General features: G+C 44.6%; 1 protein-coding gene and 1 long non-coding RNA gene across 2 annotated transcripts in view; one reads left to right on the top strand and one right to left on the bottom strand.

Annotated features, from left to right (window-relative positions):
• The window catches only part of LOC121276210 (collagen alpha-1(XXVIII) chain-like), a 328,458-nt gene that overhangs the window by 204,873 nt on the left and 97,444 nt on the right, over positions 1 to 26,141 (top strand). Inside the window, exon 20 of the mRNA XM_041184378.1 lies at positions 10,071 to 10,139. Within this exon, the coding sequence (XP_041040312.1) occupies positions 10,071 to 10,139 (69 nt within the window). The remainder of the gene's footprint in view (positions 1 to 10,070; positions 10,140 to 26,141) is intronic.
• LOC121276211 overlaps positions 1 to 26,141 on the bottom strand; it is a 57,935-nt gene that overhangs the window by 24,084 nt on the left and 7,710 nt on the right. The gene's annotated exons all lie outside the window — the stretch shown is intronic.

Raw genomic sequence — 26,141 nt, 5'->3', positions numbered from 1 at the left:
TAACCTCCACCCTGCACTTTCTGTACTCGACTAATGCCTCCGCTGATTTGCTCCCCTTGTACTTGCTAAAAGCTTCTCTTTTCCTTCTCATTGTATCTTAAATATCTCTGGTCATCCATGGTTCTCTGGGCTTGTTACTCCTTCTTATCACCCTAGCAGGAACACGTTGAGCCTGTACCCTCCCCATTTCCTTTTTGAACATCCCCCACTGCTCTTCTGTAGATTTCCCCACAAGTAGCTGTTCCCAGTCTACCTTGGCCAGGTCCTGCCTTATTTTACTAAAATCCACTCTCCCCCAATCCAAAACATTTTTTTGCAACTTGTCTGTTTCTTTGTCCATAACAAACTTAAATTGTACCATGTTGTGGTCGCTAAAATTAAAATGCTCCCCCACCACCACCTCAGCCACCTGTCCGGCTTCATCCCCCAGAATTAGGTCCAGCACTGCACCGTCCCTTGTTGGACCCTCTACATATTGACCTAAAAAGTTCTCTTGTACACATTTCAAGAAATCCACTCCATCCAAGCCCTTAACACTATGTCTATCCCAATTAATGTTGGGAAAGTTGAAATCACCTAATATAATTACCCTATTGTTATTGTTTTTACACACCTCCACAAATTGTGCACATATTTGCTCTTCAATTTTCCGCTGACTATTTTGGTGTCTGTAATAAACACCTAATAATGTGGCTGCCCCTTTTTAAGCTCTACCCACAAAGCTTCATTCGATGCCCCCGCCAAGATATCATCTCTCCTTACTGCAATAATGGACTCCTTAACTAATAATGCAATGCCTCATCCTCTTTTACCCCCCTCCCCTGTCTCGCCTAAAGATTTTATATCCCGGAATGCTAAGCTGCCAACCCTGCTCCTCCCTCAACCACATCTCAGTGATAGCTACTATATCACAATTCCACATGTCAATTCCCTTAACTCATCCATTTTACTTGTAATACTCCTGGCATTAAAGTAGAGGCCGTCCAGCCTTGCCTTACTCCCTTGAAACTTAATGCAGCTGTACTCCCTCGGACTTGATTGTTTTACTGTATTATGCTGTGTCCCTATTCTGCTAACATTCTGTGCCCCCTCCCCCTGCCGAATTAGTTTAAACTCCTCCCAACAAAACTAGCAAACCCGCTCACAAGGATGTTAGTCCAACTCTGGTTCAGATGTAGACTGTCCCGCTTGTACAGGTCCCACCTTCCCTAGAAACAATCCCAGTGATCGAGGAATCTAAAACCCTCCCTCCTGCACCAACTCTTAAGCCACATATCCATCCACGCTATTCTCCTTTTTCTGTGTTTACTAGCATGTGGCACTGGGAGTAATCCAGAGATTACAACCCGAGAGGTCCTGCTTTTTAGTGTACTGCCTGACTCCCTGAATTCTTGATGCAAGATCTCATCCCTCTTTCTACCTATGTCATTGGTACCAACATGTACCATGACGTCTGTGTTATCACCCTCCCCCTTCAGGATGCCCTGCAGCTGTTAAGTGACATCTCATCAGCGTTTCAGAAATTAATCTGTTACTGATGTGGGGGTAACCATGTACCGGAAACCTGCAGATTTAAGGAATGCCATTACTGCCACAAAAAAGGGCATGTAATAAAGCAATGCAGAGCGAAATCAAGACAGCCAATCAGACAGCAGACCAAGATGATTGAGGTGCGCAATATAACTGAACTAGAAGCTGCTGATATTGATTCTTATACAATGTCAAAGCAGTAAAAACTAAACCAATCACCGTCACCCTTCAAGTGCATGGAAGCCTCTAGTCATTGAAGTAGACACGGGAGCATCGACCACAGTGCTGGGAGAACTCGCATTTAAATACCTAAGTGAAGGTGCCCAGCTACTGAATCTGGAGCAAACCACGGCTCAGCTGAAGATGTACACTGGAGAGTCAATACAGGTAAAAGGCATAGCCACAGTACCTGTGTCCTATGGGCCACAATTCATCACAAAAAAATTCAGCTCAGCTGGTCAGAAATTTTTCAAGTGAGAATAGGCGGAATTCCTGAGCTGTTAAGAAATGCGACAATGTAGTTCATGATGAATTGGAAAAGATAAAAGGCCTACAAGCAAAAATCTACATAGATTCAAGGTGACACCCCGGTTCTTTGAGACCAGACCTGTGTCTTATGCCCTAAATGAGAAGGTGGATGCAGAATTGTGTTAGAGAAGCTAGGCATAATCCAGCCAGTCTAATTTTCTGAATGGGCAGCGCCCATAGTCCCTGTGATGAAAAAAGATCAAACTATTTACATTTGTGGAGATTACAAATTAACTGTGAAGAAGGCAGCTAATTTAGATAAATATCCCATCCTGAGGATTGAAGATTTGTACGCTAAGCTAGCTGGAGGAAAATCCTACACCAAATTGGACATGAGCCATGCATACCAACAGCTACAGCTGGACAGCACATCTAGAGGGTATGTAACAATCAACACGCACAAGGGCCTGTACCAATATACACACCTACCCTGTGTTGTGTCATTGGCCTGGCAATCTTCCAAAGGACCATGGAAAACCTATTGCAAGGACTTCCCTAAGTAGTAGTATATACCTAATGGGTCCTGATCACAGTATCAATGGAAGCCAAACATTTGGCCAACCTAGAAGAGGTTTTAAGAAGATTTTTGGAAGCTGGTATATGATTGAAAAAACAGAAGTATACTTTCCAAGCAATTGAGGTCATTTACTTGGATCATCGAGTGGATGCCCAAGAGTTGCATCCAGTAGAGGAGAAAGTCAGGACAATCAAAGAGGTGCCCTCTCCTATCAGTGTCACTGAAATCAATTCTTTTTTCAGCATGTTAAATTATTATGGTTGTTTCTTGCCAAACTTGTCAACAGAGTTAGCTCCTTTACACTTATTATTGAAAAAGAACCATTATTGTTCATGGGAGGCACAACAAGAAGAAGCCTTTGTAAAAGTCAAGAATCTATAACACTCATCATGTCTATTAGTACGTTATAACCCATTAAAAGAATTGCTATTAATCTGTGATGTGTCTCCTTACAGTGTGGTAGCAGTGTTGTCACACAGGATCAAAGATGGTTCCAAAAGGCCAATAGGCTATGTCTCCAGAACCACCCCCCCACCCCCAACAGCCGAGAAGGGTTATTCAGAACTTGAAATGGAAGGTTTATCAGTAACATTTGGAGTGAAGAAATTCCATCAGTATCTGCATGGTTGATATTTCACCATAATGTTGGATCATAAGCCATTACTGAGTTTATTTAGTGAAGATAATGCAATTCCGCTGATAGCCTCAGCCAGAGTTCAACTTTGATTTTATCAGCGTATGCGTATGAGTACAGCTTTATGCACCATCTGGGTGTGCATATTGCAAATGCAGATGCACTCCATCATCTTCCATTACCAGGTAGCATTATGCATCCTCCAGTGCCACAAGAAGTTGTACTTGTGTTGAATTTCTTGGACTCTTTGCCAGTCTTTGCGAAGCAAATAAGGAATTGGACAAACTGGGATCCAGTTTTATCAAAAGTCCGAGACCAGATAATGCAAGGATGGTCGAATGCACCAATCTCTGTAGAGATAAAACCATTGCATTCCTGTAAAACTGTGCTAAGTTGTCAAGATGGAATCTTGTTGTGGGGATCAAGAGTCATTGTCCTTTTGCAAGGAAGAAAACTACCCTTGACAGAGCTTCACAGTGCGCATCCAGGCATTTTGAAAATGAAGATGCCTGTGCGAAGCTATGTCTGGCGGCCAAGCATAGACAGTGACATTGAAAGCATGGTCAAGTACTGTCTCCAGTGCCAGCAACAACAGAAGTTGCTTGTTTCAGCTCCACTGCATTCATGTGAGTGGCCTGTTCGGCCCTGGGTTAGACTACATATAGACTATGTAGGTCCATTTTTAGGTACCATGTTTTTATTGATCATCGATGCACATTCTAAGTGGATGGATGTGTATGAAGTTAGATCACCGACATTGTGTGCAATTATTGAAAAGTTGCGCCAATGTTTCAGTGTACATGGCCTACCAGAAGTCATTGTTTCGGATAACGGTACTGCCTTCACTAGTATGGAATTCCAAAGATTCTTGAGTTTAAATGGAATTAAACATATTAAAACAGCACTATATCATCCCTCATCCAATGGATTAGCAGAAAGAGCAGTGCAAACCTTTAAATCGGGAATGAAGAAGTTATTCGAAGGAACGTTAGAAACTTGAATTTCATGCTTTCTTCTCAATTATCATAAGACTCCTCTTGCAACCATGGATTCAACATCATCTATATTACTGATGAAACACCACCTTCATACAAGGCTAAGTCTGTTGTTTACAAACTTAGAGGGGAAGGTAAAGAAGAACCAGAGTAGTCAGAAATTGAATCCTGATATTCATAGCAAAGCTCAAAAATTTACTATGGGTGATACAGTTTTTGTGCAAAATTTTGGAAATGGACCTAGTTGAGTTCCTGGTATAATTGTCTCTGAAACTGGACCTGATTGTTTGAAAACATGTGGATCATCTATGGAGTAGAGAGACACTCCAACAACCAATTATTCCACCTGTAATTGATTCGAACCTTTAATCCCTGAGGTGGCAGATTGACCTGGAATAGACATACCTGATGTCTCTGTCGAATTAATTAATTCTGAACTGCCATTGTCTAAGGATGTCCCTGGTGCTGCAGTTGCTGACCATGTCAATCCAGTGGGAGATTCTCAAGTCATAGAGCTATGTCATTCTAACCGAATTAGAAAACCACCTCAGAGACATGGCCAGAATTTTACTTAGGGCCTGCGGGCATGTGCCCAACAGGCCGGAACATAAAATGAAGCGAGATGACGTCGGGCGTGTGTCCCGACATCACCACGCACTGTTGCGATATTTCGCTAAGCGAGTGTGCGATGAAAATGGAGGTGCACCTACGATTAGTTAACGGAACAGTTAAGGCTCTTGAGGCACCAGTTGCCTGTGATTTTACGTAACCTGTGTGATTTTCAGGGCGTCGCATGAGCGTAATGGGCAGGCGGGTAGGCCACATTTTCAAAAACCTCATCCACGGGTGGGATAAGAAGGGTAAGTGGGCTCACTAATGCGAGTTGTTTGTACTTTGATTTATAAGTTGCTTCTGCAGGACAACTGCATTTTGCTTCAGAAGTGCTTTGACAGAAATAAGAGCCTTCAATTCAGGACTCCGGAGGAGTCATACCACTTGGGGCCTACCAGGTATCAGACAGCCTTCCCTCACCCTGCGAATGGGGATTGTGGGCTCCACTGGGAGGACCTCCTCTGAGGAGGAAGAGAGGGGCAGAAGGGGGAGGAAGCCAGGTGTCCCTTTTCAGCCTCCAAGGGGGCCACCTGTGGGAGGACAGGTGCAGGCACAAGGGGCACAGGGCCAACAGGAAGTCCAAGGCGGAAGGAGCTGTAGAAGACGCCACTATCCTGCTGCCAGGGTATACAGGCAGCGATGCAGCTACCTCAATATGTCTGAGGTGCAGTGCCAAAGGAGGCTCCGACTGTCAAGGGAGACAGTGGCCTCCTTCTGTCAGATGATTGGCCTTGAGATCAGCCCCAACTGTGTGTGTGGACACCCCATGCCATTGGCACTGAAGGTCACGGCTGCCCTCAATTTCTATGCCTCTGGCTCTTTTCAGAGCTCGGTGGGTGATCTTTGTGGAGTCTCCCAGTCAGCTGTCCATACTTGTGTCAAGCTGGTGACAGATGCTCTGTTCAGGTGTGCATTGACTTTCATCCACTGCCGCATGGACGAGGCCAGCCAGGCAGAGTGAGCCAGAGGCTTTGCAGCGATTGCTGGGTTCCCCCGCATCCAGGGTGCAATCGACTGCACACATGTGGCCATCAAGGTGCCAGAGGGTGAGCCCAGTGCCTTCGTCAACAGGAAGGGCTTCCACTCCATGAACGTGCAGGTAGTGTGTGACCATTGGATGTAGACTCTGCAAGTCTGTGCAAGGTACCCAGGCAGCTGCCATGATGCCTACATCCTGAGGCACTCCCAGGAGCTGAGGTTCATCAGTGCTCCAGTCCAGCTGTATGAATGGCTGCTGGGTGACGAGGGCTATCCCCTCAAAAGGTGGCTCATGATGCCTCTCTGCCACCCAAGAACAGAGGCTGAGCAGCTGTACAACAGGAGCCATGCCTCCACAAGGGCTGTGGTAGAGAGAGCCATCGGTCTTTTCAAGATGTGCTTCCGATGGCTGGACCGTTCAGGGGGCGCACTGCAATACCCTCCAATATCGTGTATCGCTGATAGTGGTTGCATGCTGCACCCTCCACAATCTGGTGCTGGAAAGGGGCAATGCTGTGGAGGAAGACGATTTAGACGCAGTTGCACTGACAACAAATGATGAATCCGGTTGTGAGCCTGAGGAAGAGCATGGTCAAGAGAGGGTAGACGCTGACCTGGGCAACCTCCAGGGAGGCAGGCACACCCGGGAGGCTTTGATCCAATGCTCTTTCAGCCAGCCTACCAAATAAGAACCACTACCACATGCCAGGGTTGCAGGCTCCATACTTGATACCTGACAGGAACATTTGCTTGGTGAACAACATGCACTATGTGCCATTTCAATAAAGTTCAATGACAAACAAGTCACTCATAACATCATAGGTTACCCTGCACCTGCAGAACTAATGAAGCACCCAGATGCTTGTTGAACAGAAACACATTTAATGATGTGGTGCCTGGCATACATAATGCAAATTAAATTGAAAGGTATTATCCATCAAACCAATAATATTTACCATAAAACTGGAGGGAAAAAATATCACCAGTGATAAGCCCATATTGTGCTTGAGGTGCTTTAAGTTTTTGCTTGCAGATGCTACGTCTAGGTGCTCTCCCCTCGCTGGCACCAGCATTGGAGACAGCCTGCTCATTCTGCTGTCCTGTTGGCCTTGGTGACCTTGGCGGGCAACCTCTGGCCCGGGGAGCCTGTGCTGGTCCTGCCTGGGTGGGAGCGGCCAGTGGCACAGCTGGCATTTCCCTAGTCGCTGCAGCCTCATCAGATGCCACGGTAACTGGCAGAGGGGCGGAGGAGCATCAGCCGTCATCCAGAACACCCTGAGAGAAGCCAGCGCCCTAAGAGACAACAGGCAGCTCGTGCGCCAATGTGAGGTCACATTGGACCTCCCTGGTCAGCATTGATGGACAGGCACCTAGCTAGGATACTGGATGCCCAATCCATCTCCCACACTGACACTGACCAGCTGAGATCATTGCTGGTGTAAGGGCTTGTAGGTCCAAGCGCACCCTCAGGAACCCTTGTTTCAGCTCCTGGAGGAGCCTCTCCATGAGAGTCGCCACTCTCTCCATGGAGGAGGCAGTGTGTTAGGCAATGAGGGTCATTGCATTGCAGATGCTCTGCATGGACTCCTCCATCATGGAGACCATGGCATGCATTCCCTCATGTCTCTCCGCCAGATCCTCCCACACACCCTGCTGGACACCCAGCACCTGCTGCTTCAGGGATGACTCCAGAGGCCCATCATCAGCCACCGACTGAGCATGTTCCTGGTTCCCAGCAGTCCTCTGACTGCCAGCATCCTGGGCACTCTCTGCATCCACCTGCACCACAAGCAAGTGTGAGGTACCCTGACCACTGTGCACCGAGATACTATCCGTCGATATAATGCCCACCAAGGTGCTGGTATCTGCACTGGTGCCTGCTTGGCTAAGAAGGTGTGACGCAGGTGCGTTTCCATGGTTACTATCCTCTGGGGTCAGCGGTAGGCCTTCAGGCACCTCACCCTGACGGGCTGCAGGTGAGCCTGAAAGAAAGAACAAGGACATGTCACTAGTTGAAGTTATTACGCTATCACTGTGCATGCCTGACACCCGGATCAGGATGCCCTCGTCATTCCATTATCAATGGGGATTCCATGTTCGAAGTTCACATAAATATAGAGACCACAGTGGAATGGTTGCTCTTACAGACATTCTGACTTCAGTGCACTGCACTCTTACCCCACCGTGGCACCCTAACCTCACCGCAGCCAGTTGACCTAGGTGCATGGCGCCTCTCCAGCTCCAGGGCCTCCAGCTCATATCTACTTAGGATTAGAAGGTGGGCCAGTCATCTGCCAATCTGTAACCTCTCTGCATTGTTATGGGATGTCTTCTCCTGAAAGGACAGAGGATCTATCTGCAGCGCCATTGCAACCTGGCCAACCGCACCTCGTAAGGCTCAGCCAATTTGTGACCTTTGAGCCGCAAGAAACTCAGTGCAAGCAGCCGGGGCTCACCCCCTTGTCCAGAAGCTGCCTCAGTGACATTTGCCACTCTCATTCTAAGGACTCTGAGGCCAGGTGGAGGGGGGTGGCCCGCTCCTAACTGCTGTGCTAAGTGACCCAATCCAACATGGTACTCACCCTTCCCGATTGCAGGAGATCATTGAACCACTTATGGCACTGCCCCCATGTGTGCCTCACCACATCATGGGAGCTCACCCTGGATGCCATCTCCTCCCAGATATGGTGAGGCACATCTATGGGGATAAGGATCTCTCTGCGTGCTGCCACCTCCTCCAGGAGGGTAGCGAAACACTCATCGGAAAAATGCGGGGACGACTGCCCCTCTGACCTGCCCCCCCGCCTGCTCTGTTCAGCACTTAGCTCCATGATGAGGTGCATCTGCTTCACTGGCAGCCTTTGCATGGCTGCTGCGGCCACTTTTGAATCGGCCGCCGGGTCACCGTTGGACCCAGCAGACATTGAGTTCCCCATTAACGGGATGCAAAACGGTTTCACGCCAGCCTCTGGTGGGAAAGGCAACCTGCCATCATTTTACACTGGCGGGAAAGCTATTTTTAAGCTCCCACCGCATTGTCCCTACCCTCCCTGTCCGCCATTAAACCTGCCGTGGGGAGGGGGCTAGAAAATTCCACTCAAAAAGGAGAATTTTCCCCCCATCGGGTGCGGAATGGATGGGAGTGGGCGGGGGTGTGCTGCCATTTTACATGGGTGGGCTAATTAAGGCTCACCCAGCATGACGTGCAGCTGGAAGCTCCCTGTGCAGGCGTGATGCACTCTCTGTGCAGGCAGGGGAAGTAGGCTGAGTAGGGGCCTGCGTGCAAAAGAGTGCAGAAATCTCCCTGAGACACAGAGCTACCTCAGGGAGACTAGTTTGATATTTGAAAATTTTAATAAAGAAACAAAAAAATTTAAGACATGTACCCTCATGTGACAGTGTCACATGAGCTGGTACATGTGAATGAATTTTATTAAAAAATTTTATTAAACTTTCAAAACCTTCGTGAAACCTCATCCCGCCCGTGGATGAGGTTTCATGATAAATGCGAAGGCCCCCTGGGCTCTTCACCTGCCCGCCAACCTTAAGGTTCGACGGGCAGCTCAGTATATTAGCTTAATTGGTGTTTAAATGTCTTAATAGGCCTTTGACTGGTTGGCGGGCGTGTAGCCGAGTCAGCTGAAATGCAAGAGCTCCATTTGCACAATGTCATGCTATTGAGCTGTATTTGCATATGCATTGCCCTTGTCGACTCATTTAAAGTGGGCATTAAAGGCTAATTAGATTCTTGCCTTTCAAAAAGTAATTTTTTAAAGCTGAACTGTTGGAATTTTGATAGTTGCACCAAAGTTATGAAAATGGGTACAACTTTTCGAGCCCTTCTACTCCTGAGATTTTTGGAATGAAGAGATAAGGGTGTCAGTATGACTTGTACCTCCAGTTGTCTGCCTACATCCAATTTAATCCAGACCTAGGTAGATAACTGCCAATTCAGGCTAAGGTTCACCAGGGAAGCAGTGATGAATTATACCATCTGCTGCAATCCATACAGTACCCGCAAAGCTCAAAATCTGAATGATGCGCAGTGATGTCAGGACGCGTCATTTTACGCATCGGCAAGCAGGCCCTGCTCCCACTCGTGGACCCGAAAATTCTGGCCAAAGAGTTTGAATTAACTACACACATGTTCAAGATGTAAAGTTGTTTCCATTACAGCTGTTAAAAGTCAGCACAATGTTTCTCCAAGCTACTTTTATTTAGATATGTCTTATTTCATGAATATTGAATAGAGTAAATTTTCCTTGTATTTTGCCAGGGTGAACTGGGAGTTCCAGGGTTACCTGGTCCACCAGGGTTTGGCGTCAAAGGAGATCCAGGAAAACCGGTGAGCCTCTTATTCATTTCAATTTTATTCCTTCTTATTACACTTAAAATATATAACATGGAGACCATTTTAATGTCAATGAGTTAAGCCAGGTGATTGATGTGAATTCCAGTTTTGCCAGTTCTTTTGAAACTAATGCAGCACACTATATTCGAGGATGCCATTTAAGCCATCATGAAATGCAAGAGCTCCATTTGCACAATGTCATGCTATTGAGCTGTATTTGCATATGCATTGCCCTTGGTGACTCATTTAAAGTGGGCATTAAAGGCTAATTAGATTCTTGCCTTTCAAAAAGTAATTTTTTAAAGCTGAACTGTTGGAATTTTGATAGCTGCACCAAAGTTATGAAAATGGGTACAACTTTTCAAGCCCTTCTACTCCTGAGATTTTTGGAATCAAGAGATAAGGGTGTTGGTATGACTTGTACCTCCAGTTGTCTGCCTACATCCAATTTAATCCAGAGCTAGGTAGATAACTGCCAATTCAGGCTAAGGTTCACCAAGGAAGCAGTGATGAACTGTACCAACACTGCAATCCATACAGCAGACAGCCTTCACTAGCAGTAGTCAATGTCGTAATTGTCTTCAATTTCTGTCTCTGGGTAATTCCAGGCTGCAACAGGCATATCTACAATATCTGGAGTGCATTGATACACCAAGCAGGAACTAGCATTTTGTTCATCAGAGCAAATAACTTTATAACTATTTCCATGGAAACGCAAAAATAGTATGACAGAACACTGCATTTTTTGTTTCAGACATAGCAGGATTCTCCAAGGGGAAACTCCAAGGGGTTATTGGTGTCACCATACTCATGAACACAATTCAATTCTTTTCAAAAACCATAAGGCATTGCCTTCCATTAGTGACCAGGTGATGAGCAGCATTGAAACATACAGATTAATGCTCAATTCCCAGGCAAGAGTCACCATCTCTGTGCCTGGTTTACTTAAAGGACAAGGGAAACTTGAAGGATGGCTCTTAGAGGACCCTGACTACTGATGCCTTTGTGAAAGCAGATACAATGTGGCCTACAGGAATAGTGATAGAGCCGACTATTGGCATATTGAGGTAATGTTTCAGAAGCCTGGGCAGATCACGGAGCAGATCTTACAGTACAATTCTGCCAAGATCTCAAGATTATACTGAAGGTTCTACAATGTTCCAATCTAAAGAGATCCAGCTGCCAAAGAGTGGGAGAAGAAGCCATTTCACATCCAAGGCTGGAGGAGGATACTGATGGTAACCCAAAAGCTGTTGCTGTGGAAGCACCATTGCAAAGCTGAAGAACATCAGATCTCGTTCCCAAAGATGAAGCATTCCCTGAGGTGCCTTGCCCATCCATTCCACTAACATTCCTGTACCAGCAAACACTGACAAACTTTAAGAGCACTTAATCTTTGATAGCATTGGGTGGGAATGTTGTTCAAGAGAACTGTCTATTCTTCAATTGTAAATCGTTCCAGCATACACCAATGACAGGCGATAAGAACAGGAGGGATTCCTGGTCAGCCATGTGATGGAAAAAAACTGGAGCCTCTGCCATCACTATCCATATCTCTGGACTACAACGTGCATGTAAAGGTGCATGTTACCACAACAACTCGGACTTTTTAGGGACTAGTTGGCTCAGTTAGCTGGATGTCAAGCATGGTTTAGATTGGTGCCTGAAAATGTTTCACTCAGTTGGACAAATAGGCCTTATCAAAGTTGTGTTCAGCTTCTGTACACAGCTTGCATAAGGACGTCATTAACCAGGGCTGTGGAGGATAGATGAAATAAAAACAGAAAATTCTGGAAATACTCAGCAAGCCTGGCAGCAGCTGTGGAGAGAGAAACAGAGATAATGGGAGGAATTTAATGCACCCCCAGAGTTGGGCATGGATGCGGGGGGAGTATATAATGGGGCACAGGAAGGTGCAGGGTGGGGAACCTGTCACCTTTCCAACTCCCTCAGGTTGAGTTTGGGGCAGGAAGGGTCGCAGATGGCCTTTTGCCCAGAGGCCAATTGACGCACTTAAGTGTCCGCTTAAGTGTCCACTTGAGGGCCTCTTATGTGTTTTATCCCACCACCACTGATAGAATACCAGCAGCCGGCTGGGGACACACCATGTGCTTGGGCAACCTGCCAGGTAAGCCCAGGCAAGCATGCCTGTAGCTTGGTGAGGAGGAAAATCCTTCCTACCTGCACAGCCCACGCACAACGGAGGGCCATAAGACCATAAGACATAGGAGCAGAAATTAGGCCATTCGGCCCATCGAGCCTGCTCCGCCATTCAATCGTAGCTGATAAGTTTCTGAACCCCATTCTCCCGCCTTCTCCCCATAACCTTTGATCCCCTTACCAATCAAGAACCTATCTATCTCGGTCTTAAGTACACAAAACTACGCAAGGGCCACCCACAGACAAGACCCCCACTTGCCCCATAAACCAAGACTCACACCCTTCTTGATGGGGCCTTGATGACTGGCCCTAGCGATCCTGCCTCAACTATCTTAAAACCTACATGAAACCTCATCCCACCTGTGGATGAGGTTTCATGCTCTTTCTAATTCCTGCCAGGTCTCCTGGCCTGCCCACCAACTTTAAGGTTGGATGGGCAGATCCACTAATTAGTTTAATTACTGTGTAAATGGCTCCATCAATGATCCTGCTCCAAGGCCCCTCTGTGGTAGCGACAGTGGCTACACTCTCAGTGGTGCTGTGGGTACTGGAGAGCTGCCAGCCTCTGATTGCTCACCACCAACTTCTCAAGGGCAGTTATGGACAGGCACTAACTGCTGGCCTTGCAATGCCCATGTCACATGAATGAATAAAAAAACATAGGTCGGACAGTAGGCTTCACTGTCCAAATTCTCCTTTATTTTCTGCAGCTATCTCACCCAAAATCCAAACCCATTTGAGAATTTGAACATGGCAGGAGGCTGTCTGAAGGAAAGGGACAGGTCATGGCAGCAGGGGAATCATCCACCCTGTCCTCCTTCATCTTCGAGCACTGGAGGGAAAGCACTGGCTTGACTGTGACATCTCAGACCTCAGTTAAACCTATGGATGCCATCACATGTTCTCGTGACGGTGGAGGAATCTTCTCCCCGGATTTAGGAAAGTCTTTTTGTGCTGGAGCAACAGACGCTGGAAATTTAAAATCAGAGCTTTCTTAAAAAGCCTGCAAGACGATTTACAGCTCTAACACGGGGCTGGCTGCTCTTTAAATATGGCACCACCTTTTGCACAGCCATCAGGTGATGCCGGCTTCCCAATGTCAGAGCCACCCCTCACCATGTGATCCAGCAGCAAGCCCCTGTCGCCTATATTTAAGATTGCTACCATGTAATCTTATTCAGCTGACACCACAGGCCTGCACCTGAACCCTAACAACAGAGGGTGCAGCGATGGTAAGTTTAATTCCAACAAGGGCAATAAGGGATGGTTAACAAATGCTGGTCTTTCCTGCAATGCCCACGTCCATGAAAGAATAAACAAAGACCGGGTGAGTGTGGACTTCATGTAATAGAGAGTGGGTGAGCGGGTGGATTTTATTTAAACAGAGAGTGGGTGAGCGTGTGGACTTCATTTAAAACAGAGAGTGGGTGAGCTTGTGGACTTCATTTAAAACAGAGAGTGGGTGAGCGTGTGGATTTTATTTAAAACAGAGTGGGTGAGCGTGTGGACGTTATTTAAGAGAGTGGGTGAGCGTGTGGACTTCATTTAAAGCAGAGAGTGGGTGAGCGTGTGGATTTTATTTAAAACAGTGAGTGGGTGAGCATGTAGATTTATTAAAAAAGAGAGTGGGTGAGCATGGGCTTCATTTAAAACAGAGAGTTGGTGAGCTTTTGGACTTTATTTAACAGCGAGTGGGTGAGTGTGTGGACTTTATTTAACACAGAGAGTGGGTGAGCATGTGGATTTTATTAAAACAGTGAGTGGGTGAGCTTGTGGACTTTATTTAAAACAGAGAGTGGGTGAGCATGTGGACTTTATTTAAAACAGAGAGTGGGTGAGCATGTGGACTCTATTTAAAACAGAGAGTGGGTGTGGGTGTGAACTTTATTTAAAACAGGGTGTGGGTGTGAACTTTATTTAAAACAGGGAGTGTGTGAGTGTGTGGATTTTATTTAAAAGTGAGTGGGTGACCGTGTGAAGTTTATTTAAACGGAGAGTGGGTGAGCATGTGGACGTTCTTTAAAACAGAGAGTTGGTGAGCATGTGGACTTTATTTAAACAGTGAGTGGGTGAGCGTGTGGATTCTCTTTAAAACAGAGAGTGGGTGAGCGTGTGGACGTTCTTTAAAACAGAGAGTTGGTGAGCATGTGGACTTTATTTAAACAGTGAGTGGGTGAGCATGTGGATTCTCTTTAAAACAGAGAGTGGGTGAGCGTGTGGACTTTATTTAAAATAGAGTGGGTGAACGTGTGGACTTTATTTAAAACAGAGAGTGGGTGAGCGTGCGGACTTTATTTAAAACAGAGAGTGGGTGAGCGTGCGGACTTTATTTAAAACAGAGAGTGGGTGTGTGTGAGAACTTTATTTAAAACAGAGAGTGGGTGTGAACTTTATTTAAAACAGGGAGTGTGTGACTGTGTGGATTTTATTTAAAAGTGAGTGGGTGAGCATGTGGACTTATATAAACAGTGAGTGGGTGAGCATGTGGACTCTATTTAAAACAGAGAGTGGGTGAGCGTGTGGATTTTATTGAAACAGAGAGTGAGTGAGCGTGTGGACTTTATTTAAAACAGAGAGTGGGTGAGCGTGTGAATTTTATTTAAACAGAGAGTGGCTGAGCGTGTAGATTTTATTTAAACAGCGAGTGGGTGAGCATGGGGACTTCATTTAAAACAGAGAGTGGGTGTGCATGTGGATTTTATTTAAAACAGAGTGGGTGAGCGTGTGGACTTTATTTAAAAAGGGAGTGGGTTAGTGTGTGGATTTTATTAAAAAAGAGAGTGGGTTAGTGTGTGGATTTTATTAAAAAAGAGAGTGGGTGAGCATGGGCTTCATTTAAAACAGAGAGATGGTAAGCTTTTGGACTTTATTTAAACAGCGAGTGGGTGAGTGAGTGGACTTTATTTAACACAGAGAGGGGTGAGCGTGTGGATTTTATTAAAACAGAGATTGGGTGAGTGTGTGGATTTTATTAAAACAGTGAGTGGTGAGCTTGTGGACTTTATTAAAAACAGTGAGTGGGTGAGTGTGTGGATTTTATTTAAAAGTGAGTGGGTGACCATGTGAACTTTATGTAAACAGAGAGTGGGTGAGTGTGTGGATTTTATTTAAAACAGAGATTGGGTGAGTGTGTGGATTTTATTTAAAACAGAGATTGGGTGAGTGTGTGGATTTTATTAAAACAGTGAGTGGGTGAGCATGTGGACTCTATTTAAAACAGAGAGTGGGTGTGGGTGTGAACTTTATTTAAAAAAGGGTGTGAGTGTGAACTTTATTTAAAACAGGGAGTGTGTGAGTGTGTGGATTTTATTTAAAAGTGAGTGGGTGACCATGTGAACTTTATTTAAACGGAGAGTGGGTGAGCATGTGGACATTCTTTAAAACAGAGAGTTGGTGAGCATGTGGACTTTATTTAAACAGTGAGTGGGTGAGCATGTGGATTCTCTTTAAAACAGAGATTGGGTGAGCGTGTGGACTTTATTTAAAACAGAGAGTGGGTGAGTGTGTGGACTTTATTTAAAACAGAGAGTGGGTGAGCATGTGGACTTTATTTAAGACACAGAGTGTGAGCGTGTGGACTTTATTTAAAACAGAGTGGGTGAGCGTGTGAACTTTATTTAAAACAGAGAGTCGGTGAGTGTGTGGACTTTATGTAATACAGAGAGTGGGTGTGAACCTTATTTAAAACAGAAAGTGTGTGAGCATGTGGACTTTATTTAAACGGAGCCTCGGTGAGCTTGTGGACTATATTTAAACATAGAGTGGGTGAGCGTGTGGACTTTATTTAAAGCAGGGAGTGTGTGAGTGTGTGGATTTTATTTAAAAGTGAGTGGGTTAGCATGTAGATTTTATTTAAAACAGAGAGTGGGTGAGCATGTGGATTTTATTTAAAACAGAGAGTGGGTGAGCATGTGGATTTTATTTAAAACAGAGAATGGGTGAGCATGTGGATTTTATTTAAAACAGAGAGTGGGTGAGCATGTGGATTTTATTTAAAACAGAGAGTGGGTGAGCATGTGGATTTTATTTAAAACAGAGAGTGGGTGAGCATGTGGATTTTATTTAAAACAGAGAGTGGGTGAGCATGTGGATATTATTTAAACAGAGACTCGGTGAGCATGTGGACTTTATTTAAACAGAGATTGGATGTGGGTGTGAACTTTATTTAAAACAGAGAGTTGGTGAGCTTGTGGACTTTATTTAAAACAGAGAGCGGATTTGGGTGTGGACTTTATTTAAAACAGAGAGCGGATTTGGGTGTGGACTTTATTTAAAACAGAGAGCGGATTTGGGTGTGGACTTTATTTAAAACAGAGAGCGGGTGAGCGTGTGGACTTTATTTAAAATAGAGAGTGGGCGAGCGTGTGGTTCTTATTAATACAGAGTAGGCGAGCGTGTGGATTTTATTTAAACAGTGAGTGGGTGAGCGTGTGGACTTTATTTAAAATAGAGAGCGGGCGAGCATGTGGTTCTTATTAATACAGAGAGTGGACGAGCTTGTGCTTCTTATTAATACAGAGAGTGGGTGAGCGTGTGGACTTTATTTAAAACAGAGATTGGGTGAGCATGTGGATTTTATTTAAACAGAGACTCGGTGAGCATGTGGACATTATTTAAACATAGTGGGTGTGGGTGTGAACTTTATTTAAAACAGAGAGTTGGTGAGCGAGTGGACATTATTTAAAACAGAGTTGGTGAGCGAGTGGACATTAAAACAGAGAGTTGGTGAGCTTGTGGACTTTATTTTAAACAGAGAGCGGGTGTGGACTTTATTTAAAACAGAGTGTGTGAGCATGTGGACTTTATATAAAGAGAGTGGGTGAGCGTGTGGATCTTATTAAAACACAGAGTGGGTGAGTGTGTGGACGTTATTTAAACAGTGAGCGGGTGAGCGTGTGGACTTTATTTATAACAGAGTGGTGAGCACGTGGACTTTATTTAAAACACAGAGTGGGTGAGTGTGTGGATTTTCTTTAAAACACAGAGTGGGTGAGTGTGTGGATTTTCTTTAAACAGCGAGTGGGTGAGTGCGTGGACTTTATTTAAAACACAGAGTGGGTGAGTGTGTGGATTTTCTTTAAAATACAGAGTGGGTGAGTGTGTGGATTTTCTTTAAACAGCGAGTGGGTGAGTGTGTGGATTTTCTTTAAACAGCGAGTGGGTGAGCGTGTGGACTTTATTTAAACAGCAAGTGGGTGAGCGTGTGGACTTTATTTAAACAGCGAGTGGGTGAGCGTGTGGACTTTATTTAAACAGAGAGTGGCTGAGCGTGTGGACTTTATTTAAACAGCGAGTGGGTGAGCGTGTGGACTTTATTTAAACAGCAAGTGGGTGAGCGTGTGGACTTTATTTAAACAGCGAGTGGGTGAGCGTGTGGACTTTATTTAAACAGCGAGTGGGTGAGCGTGTGGACTTTATTTAAACAGCGAGTGGGTGAGCGTGTGGACTTTATTTAAACAGCGAGTGGGTGAGCGTGTGGACTTTATTTAAACAGCGAGTGGGTGAGCGTGTGGACTTCATTTAAAACAGAGAGTGGGTGAGCGTGTGGATTTTATTTAAAATAGTGAGTGGGTGAGCATGTGGATTTTATTAAAAAAGAGAGTGGGTGAGCATGGGCTTCATTTAAAACAGAGAGATGGTAAGCTTTTGGACTTTATTTAAACAGCGAGTGGGTGAGCATGTGGATTTTATTAAAACAGAGTGGGTGAGCATGTGGATTTTATTAAAACAGAGTGGGTGAGTGTGTGGATTTTATTTAAAACAGAGATTGGGTGAGTGTGTGGATTTTATTAAAACAGTGAGTGGGTGAGCTTGTGGACTTTATTTAAAACAGAGAGTGGGTGACCATGTGGACTCTATTTAAAACAGAGAGTGGGTGTGGGTGTAACCTTTATTTAAAACAGGGTGTGGGTGTGAACTTTATTTAAAACAGGGAGTGTGTGAGTGTGTGGATTTTATTTAAAAGTGAGTGGGTGACCGTGTGAACTTTATTTAAACGGAGAGTGGGTGAGCATGTGGACGTTCTTTAAAACAGAGAGTTGGTGAGCATGTGGACTTTATTTAAACAGTGAGTGGGTGAGCATGTGGATTCTCTTTAAAACAGAGAGTGGGTGAGCGTATGGACTTTATTTAAACAGCGAGTGGGTGAGTGAGTGGACTTTATTTAACACAGAGAGTGGGTGAGCGTGTGGATTTTATTAAAACAGAGAGGGGTGAGCGTGTGGATTTTATTAAAACAGAGATTGGGTGAGTGTGTGGATTTTACTAAAACAGTGAGTGGGTGAGCTTGTGGACTTTATTTAAAACAGTGAGTGGGTGAGCATGTGGACTCTATTTAAAACAGAGAGTGGGTGTGGGTGTGAACTTTATTTAAAACAGGGAGTGTGTGAGTGTGCGGATTTTATTTAAAAGTGAGTGGGTGACCGTGTGAACTTTATTTAAACGGAGAGTGGGTGAGCGTGTGGACTTTATTTAAAACAGAGTGGGTGAGCGTGTGGACTTTATTTAAAACAGAGTGGGTGAGCGTGTGGACTTTATTTAAAACAGTGAGTGGGTGAGCATGTGGACTCTATTTAAAACAGAGAGTGGGTGTGGGTGTGAACTTTATTTAAAACAGGGAGTGTGTGAGTGTGCGGATTTTATTTAAAAGTGAGTGGGTGACCGTGTGAACTTTATTTAAACGGAGAGTGGGTGAGCGTGTGGACTTTATTTAAAACAGAGTGGGTGAGCGTGTGGACTTTATTTAAAACAGAGTGGGTGAGCGTGTGGACTTTATTTAAAACAGAGCATGGGTGACCATGTGGACTCTATTTAAAACAGAGTGGGTGTGGGTGTGAACTTTATTTAAAACAGGGAGTGTGTGAGTGTGCGGATTTTATTTAAAAGTGAGTGGGTGACCGTGTGAACTTTATTTAAACGGAGAGTGGGTGAGCATGTGGACGTTCTTTAAAACAGAGAGTTGGTGAGCGTGTGAATTTTATTTAAACAGAGAGTGGGTGAGCGTGTAGATTTTATTTAAACAGAGAGTGGGTGAGCATGTGGACTTCATTTAAAACAGAGTGGGTGAGCATGTGGACTTTATTTAAAACAGAGTGGGTGTGCGTGTGGACTTTATTTAAAACAGAGAGTGGGTGAGCGTGTGAATTTTATTTAAACAGATAGTGGGTGAGCGTGTAGATTTTATTTAAACAGCGAGTGGGTGAGCATCGGGACTTCATTTAAAACAGAGAGTGGGTGTGCATGTGGACTTTATTTAAAAAGGGAGTGGGTGAGCGTGTGGACTTTATTTAAAAAGATGGTGGGTTAGTGTGTGGATTTTATTAAAAAAGAGAGTGGGTGAGCGTGTGGACTTTATTTAAAACAGAGTGGGTGAGCGTGTGGACTTTATTTAAAACAGAGTGGGTGAGCGTGTGGACTTTATTTAAAACAGAGTGGGTGAGCGTGTGGACTTTATTTAAAACAGAGTGGGTGAGCGTGTGGACTTTATTTAAAACAGAGTGGGTGAGCGTGTGGACTTTATTTAAAACAGAGTGGGTGAGCGTGTGGACTTTATTTAAAACAGAGTGGGTGAGCGTGTGGACTTTATTTAAAACAGAGTGGGTGAGCGTGTGGACTTTATTTAAAACAGAGTGGGTGAGCGTGTGGACTTTATTTAAAACAGAGTGGGTGAGCGTGTGGACTTTATTTAAAACAGAGTGGGTGAGCGTGTGGACTTTATTTAAAACAGAGTGGGTGAGCGTGTGGACTTTATTTAAAACAGAGTGGTGAGCGTGTGGACTTTATTTAAAACAGAGTGGGTGAGCGTGTGGACTTTATTTAAAACAGAGTGGGTGAGCGTGTGGACTTTATTTAAAACAGAGTGGGTGAGCGTGTGGACTTTATTTAAAACCGAGAGCGGGTGAGCGTGTGGATTTTATTTAAAACCGAGAGCGGGTGAGCGTGTGGATTTTATTTAAAACCGAGAGCGGGTGAGCGTGTGGATTTTATTTAAAACCGAGAGCGGGTGAGCGTGTGGATTTTATTTAAAACCGAGAGCGGGTGAGCGTGTGGATTTTATTTAAAACCGAGAGCGGGTGAGCGTGTGGATTTTATTTAAAACCGAGAGCGGGTGAGCGTGTGGATTTTATTTAAAACCGAGAGCGGGTGAGCGTGTGGATTTTATTTAAAACCGAGAGCGGGTGAGCGTGTGGATTTTATTTAAAACCGAGAGCGGGTGAGCGTGTGGATTTTATTTAAAACCGAGAGCGGGTGAGCGTGTGGATTTTATTTAAAACCGAGAGCGGGTGAGCGTGTGGATTTTATTTAAAACCGAGAGCGGGTGAGCGTGTGGATTTTATTTAAAACCGAGAGCGGGTGAGCGTGTGGATTTTATTTAAAACCGAGAGCGGGTGAGCGTGTGGATTTTATTTAAAACCGAGAGCGGGTGAGCGTGTGGATTTTATTTAAAACCGAGAGCGGGTGAGCGTGTGGATTTTATTTAAAACCGAGAGCGGGTGAGCGTGTGGATTTTATTTAAAACCGAGAGCGGGTGAGCGTGTGGATTTTATTTAAAACCGAGAGCGGGTGAGCGTGTGGATTTTATTTAAAACCGAGAGCGGGTGAGCGTGTGGATTTTATTTAAAACCGAGAGCGGGTGAGCGTGTGGATTTTATTTAAAACCGAGAGCGGGTGAGCGTGTGGATTTTATTTAAAACCGAGAGCGGGTGAGCGTGTGGATTTTATTTAAAACCGAGAGCGGGTGAGCGTGTGGATTTTATTTAAAACCGAGAGCGGGTGAGCGTGTGGATTTTATTTAAAACCGAGAGCGGGTGAGCGTGTGGATTTTATTTAAAACCGAGAGCGGGTGAGCGTGTGGATTTTATTTAAAACCGAGAGCGGGTGAGCGTGTGGATTTTATTTAAAACCGAGAGCGGGTGAGCGTGTGGATTTTATTTAAAACCGAGAGCGGGTGAGCGTGTGGATTTTATTTAAAACCGAGAGCGGGTGAGCGTGTGGATTTTATTTAAAACCGAGAGCGGGTGAGCGTGTGGATTTTATTTAAAACCGAGAGCGGGTGAGCGTGTGGATTTTATTTAAAACCGAGAGCGGGTGAGCGTGTGGATTTTATTTAAAACCGAGAGCGGGTGAGCGTGTGGATTTTATTTAAAACCGAGAGCGGGTGAGCGTGTGGATTTTATTTAAAACCGAGAGCGGGTGAGCGTGTGGATTTTATTTAAAACCGAGAGCGGGTGAGCGTGTGGATTTTATTTAAAACCGAGAGCGGGTGAGCGTGTGGATTTTATTTAAAACCGAGAGCGGGTGAGCGTGTGGATTTTATTTAAAACCGAGAGCGGGTGAGCGTGTGGATTTTATTTAAAACCGAGAGCGGGTGAGCGTGTGGATTTTATTTAAAACCGAGAGCGGGTGAGCGTGTGGATTTTATTTAAAACCGAGAGCGGGTGAGCGTGTGGATTTTATTTAAAACCGAGAGCGGGTGAGCGTGTGGAGTTTATTTAAAACCGAGAGCGGGTGAGGGTGTGGATTTTATTTAAAACCGAGAGCGGGTGAGCGTGTGGATTTTATTTAAAACCGAGAGCGGGTGAGCGTGTGGATTTTATTTAAAACCGAGAGCGGGTGAGCGTGTGGATTTTATTTAAAACCGAGAGCGGGTGAGCGTGTGGATTTTATTTAAAACCGAGAGCGGGTGAGCGTGTGGATTTTATTTAAAACCGAGAGCGGGTGAGCGTGTGGATTTTATTTAAAACCGAGAGCGGGTGAGCGTGTGGATTTTATTTAAAACCGAGAGCGGGTGAGCGTGTGGATTTTATTTAAAACCGAGAGCGGGTGAGCGTGTGGATTTTATTTAAAACCGAGAGCGGGTGAGCGTGTGGATTTTATTTAAAACCGAGAGCGGGTGAGCGTGTGGATTTTATTTAAAACCGAGAGCGGGTGAGCGTGTGGATTTTATTTAAAACCGAGAGCGGGTGAGCGTGTGGATTTTATTTAAAACCGAGAGCGGGTGAGCGTGTGGATTTTATTTAAAACCGAGAGCGGGTGAGCGTGTGGATTTTATTTAAAACCGAGAGCGGGTGAGCGTGTGGATTTTATTTAAAACCGAGAGCGGGTGAGCGTGTGGATTTTATTTAAAACCGAGAGCGGGTGAGCGTGTGGACTCTATTTAAAACCGAGAGCGGGTGAGCGTGTGGACTCTATTTAAAACCGAGAGCGGGTGAGCGTGTGGACTCTATTTAAAACCGAGAGCGGGTGAGCGTGTGGACTCTATTTAAAACCGAGAGTGGGTGAGCGTGTGGACTCTATTTAAAACAAAGAGCTGGGAGACTTCATTTAAAAAGAGTTTGGAGATAGCTGTTTGGTGAGTTGGTTTGAGGAGTATTTCTAGTCTTTAGATTAAAATAAGGTCTATGGTTAGTGTTTAGATCTCTCGTCTTTATTTTCTCTTTCATGAAAATAGCTTGATAAGTATAAGATCAATACTGGTGTAAATAATTAATTTCAATAACGTGTAAAGAGCACGGATCCTAGAGCAATTAATTAATTTAATTAAATAAGATCACAATGACAGGATGGGTGATGTGTTGCTGCTGCAGCATGTGGGAACTGCTGGATGCCAAGGTGATCCGGAGCAAACACATCTGTAGTAAGTGTTTGTAGCTCGAGGAACTTCGGATCAGAGTTAAGGAGCTGGAGTCCGAGCTGCAGACATTGTGCCACATCAGGGAGGGGAAAGCTCCCTCGACACTTTGTTCCAGGAGGTGGTCACACCCCTCAGATTAGATCATTCGAATTTGGTCTGTGATCAGGGACAGGAGGGTGTGACTGCAGGTGAGGCAGGTATGGGGACCCAGGGCGTAATGTTCAAGGACCCTCAGCCCCTACAATTATCCAACAGGTAGAAGTTTCTTGCAAGCTCTATGGACGAGAGCAGGGACTGCAGGGATGATGAATGCACTGACCATGGCACCGTGGTACAGGGAGCAATTCAAGTGGGGGAGGAAATAGGAACATAGTAAGGGACAGTATAATTAGGGGGATAGATACTGCCCTCTGCAGCCATGAGCATGAGTCCCAAAGGCTGTGTTGCCTGCCCGGTGCCAGCATTAAGGACATCTGCTCAGGGCTGGAGAGGAACTTGGAGTGGGAGGGGAGGGATCCAGTTGTCGTTATCCACATTGAAAGCAATGAAGTTGATAGGACTAGAAAGTAGGTTCTGCTGAAAGAATTTAAAAGTTAGGAACTAAATTAAAAAGCAGAACCTCCAAGGTAATAATCTCGGGATTACTATCTGAGTCACGGGCAAACTGGCATAGGGTAAACAAAGTTAAGGGATTAAATGTGTGGCTGAAAGATTGGTGTGGGAGGAATGGGTTTCGGTTCATGGAGCACTGGTACCAATACTGGGGTAGAAGAGAGCTGTTCCAGTGGGATGGGCTTCACTGGAAGCATGCTGGGACCAGTGTCATGGTGAATCAAATAACTAGGGCTGTAGAGAGGGCTTTAAACTAAATAGAGTGGAGTGGGTTCTGGAGAGGGGATAGGTAGGCTTACAAAATAAAAGGATATGGCAGCATTGCAGGGCAGCTACTTAGGTAATGATACCCAGAGCGTGACAGGAAAGGACAGAGTGTACAAACATTAAAAAAAAGCAGCAAATAGGGTCAAAGGGGGGAAAATGGTAAAAAGACAAAACTAATGGCTCTTTACATAAATGCACATAGTATTCAGAACAAAATAAATGAATTAATGATACAAACAGAGATTAATGGGTATGATCTTATAGCCATTACAGAGACATGGTTACAAGGAGATCAAAGTTGAGAAGTAAATATTCAGAGGTATGTGACTTTTTGAAAGGACAGGTAGGAAGGAAAGGGTGGTGGGGAAGCTTTATCAGTACAAGATGGAATAAGTACAATAGCAAAAAATATTCTTGGATCGGAAGATATAGAATCCATATGGGTGGAGGTAAGAAATAACAAGAAGAAGATGATACTGGTGGGAGTAGTCTATAGGCCCCCTAAAAGTAGCTATGCTGTAGGACAGAGAATAAATCAGGGTGACTTTAATCTCCATGTAGATTGGGAAAATCAAATTGGCAGAGGCAGACACAAGCAAAAATTCATAGTGTATTTTTAACCACTTTCTCAACCTGTCCTGCTATCTTCAATGACTTGTGAAAATATACCCCCAGGTATCTCTGTTCCTGCACCCCCTTTAGAATTGTACTCTTATATTGCCTCTCCTCATTATTTTTACCAATGTATCAGTTCACATTTCTGTGCATTAAATTTTATTTGCCACGAGCCTGTCCATTCCACCAGCCTGTTTATGTCCCCCTGGAGTCTATCACTACCCTCCTCATGGTTCACAATACTCCCAAGTTTTGTGTCATTTGCAGATTTTGAAATTGTGCCCTGTACATAGCAGTCTAGCTCATTAACATATGTCAAGAAAAGCAGTGGTCCTAGAACTGACCCCTGAGGAACCCCATTCACTAACTTCCTCCAGTCTGAGAAACTACCATTCACTCTGTTTCTTGTCACTCGGCCAAACCCGTCTCCATGCTACCACTGGGTCTTTTATTTCATAGGCTTCAACTTTGCTGGCAAACCTATGAAGTGATTTCTGGTATGATCACACATTAAAACTTCACTGATAAAAATGGAAAAGGACGCAAAATATTAAGTAAAGCCATCCCCTGCTCCCCATTTAAAATAGTCTATAGAATGGCCCCTTACAATAACCTTGCACTTGGATATTCAAACAAAAAGTATTGTTTTATATATAACTAAAATAAACTATTACTAGAAATTACTTTTATCAGGCAAACACTTTGTGATTGCATTTCTAATCGATTAGTCATTCTATTGAAATAACTTACAGATAAGAACAGCTCCAATATTCTAAAGGGGCTATGATCACACATAGACACACATTTGCTTATTTTGGAAAACTTATTAGTTTTGGCAGTAGCATCTCTACCTCTGGGTCAGAAGCTCCAGATCAAACTCAAGGACATAATGGCCACAAAAGATGCATTCATAACTTGGCCAAACAGGTTGATTATCAGCCTATAAGTCCTTCCAATAAGCCTGATAGCGGATGGTAAGAGCAGGACAGTTTCCAGGTCAGCCATGCTGTAGAAGGCAACAGCAAACCACTCTGCCAAGCGTAACCATTCCAATGGAAGTCCATGGTGGCCAATGCCTTCATAGAGCATGGCACCTGGAGGAAAAGGAGGAGGATTATCACAGAATCACAGAATTTTAACAGCACAGGAGGCCATTTGACCCATCGTGTCTGCACCTGCTCTCCAAATGAACATTATGACCTAGTGCCATTGCCCTGCCTTTTTCCCGTACCCATGGACCTTGTTTCTATTCAAATAATTATCTAGTGTTCTCTTGAATGCCTCCACATTTCCAGGCAGTGCATTCCAGACCCGAACCACTTGTGTGAAAAAGTTTTTTCTCACGTCACATTTATTTCTTTTGTAAATCACTTTAAATCTGTGCCCTCCTGTTCTTGATCCTTTTACGAGCGGGAACAAATCTATCAAATCTCCTCTTAGGCATCTTCCCTCCAAGAAGTCTCAGCCTCTCCAATCTATCCTCATAGCTGAAGTTTCTCATCCATGGGATCATTCTTGTAAACCTCTTCTGCACTCTCTCTAATGTGTTCACATCCTTCCTATAATGTGGTGCTCAAAGCTGTACGCAATATTCCAGCTGAGGCCTAACGAGCATCTTATATAAATATGGCATAACCTCCCTGCTCTTGTACTCTATGTCCCTATTAATAAAGCCCAGGATACTAAATGCTTTACTAACTTCTCCCTCC

Source organism: Carcharodon carcharias, chromosome 3, assembly GCF_017639515.1.
Source record: "Carcharodon carcharias isolate sCarCar2 chromosome 3, sCarCar2.pri, whole genome shotgun sequence".
Classification (NCBI taxonomy): domain Eukaryota; kingdom Metazoa; phylum Chordata; class Chondrichthyes; order Lamniformes; family Lamnidae; genus Carcharodon; species Carcharodon carcharias.
The sequence above is the reverse complement of the archived record's forward strand: the minus strand, read 5'-3'. Positions and strand labels throughout refer to the sequence as shown.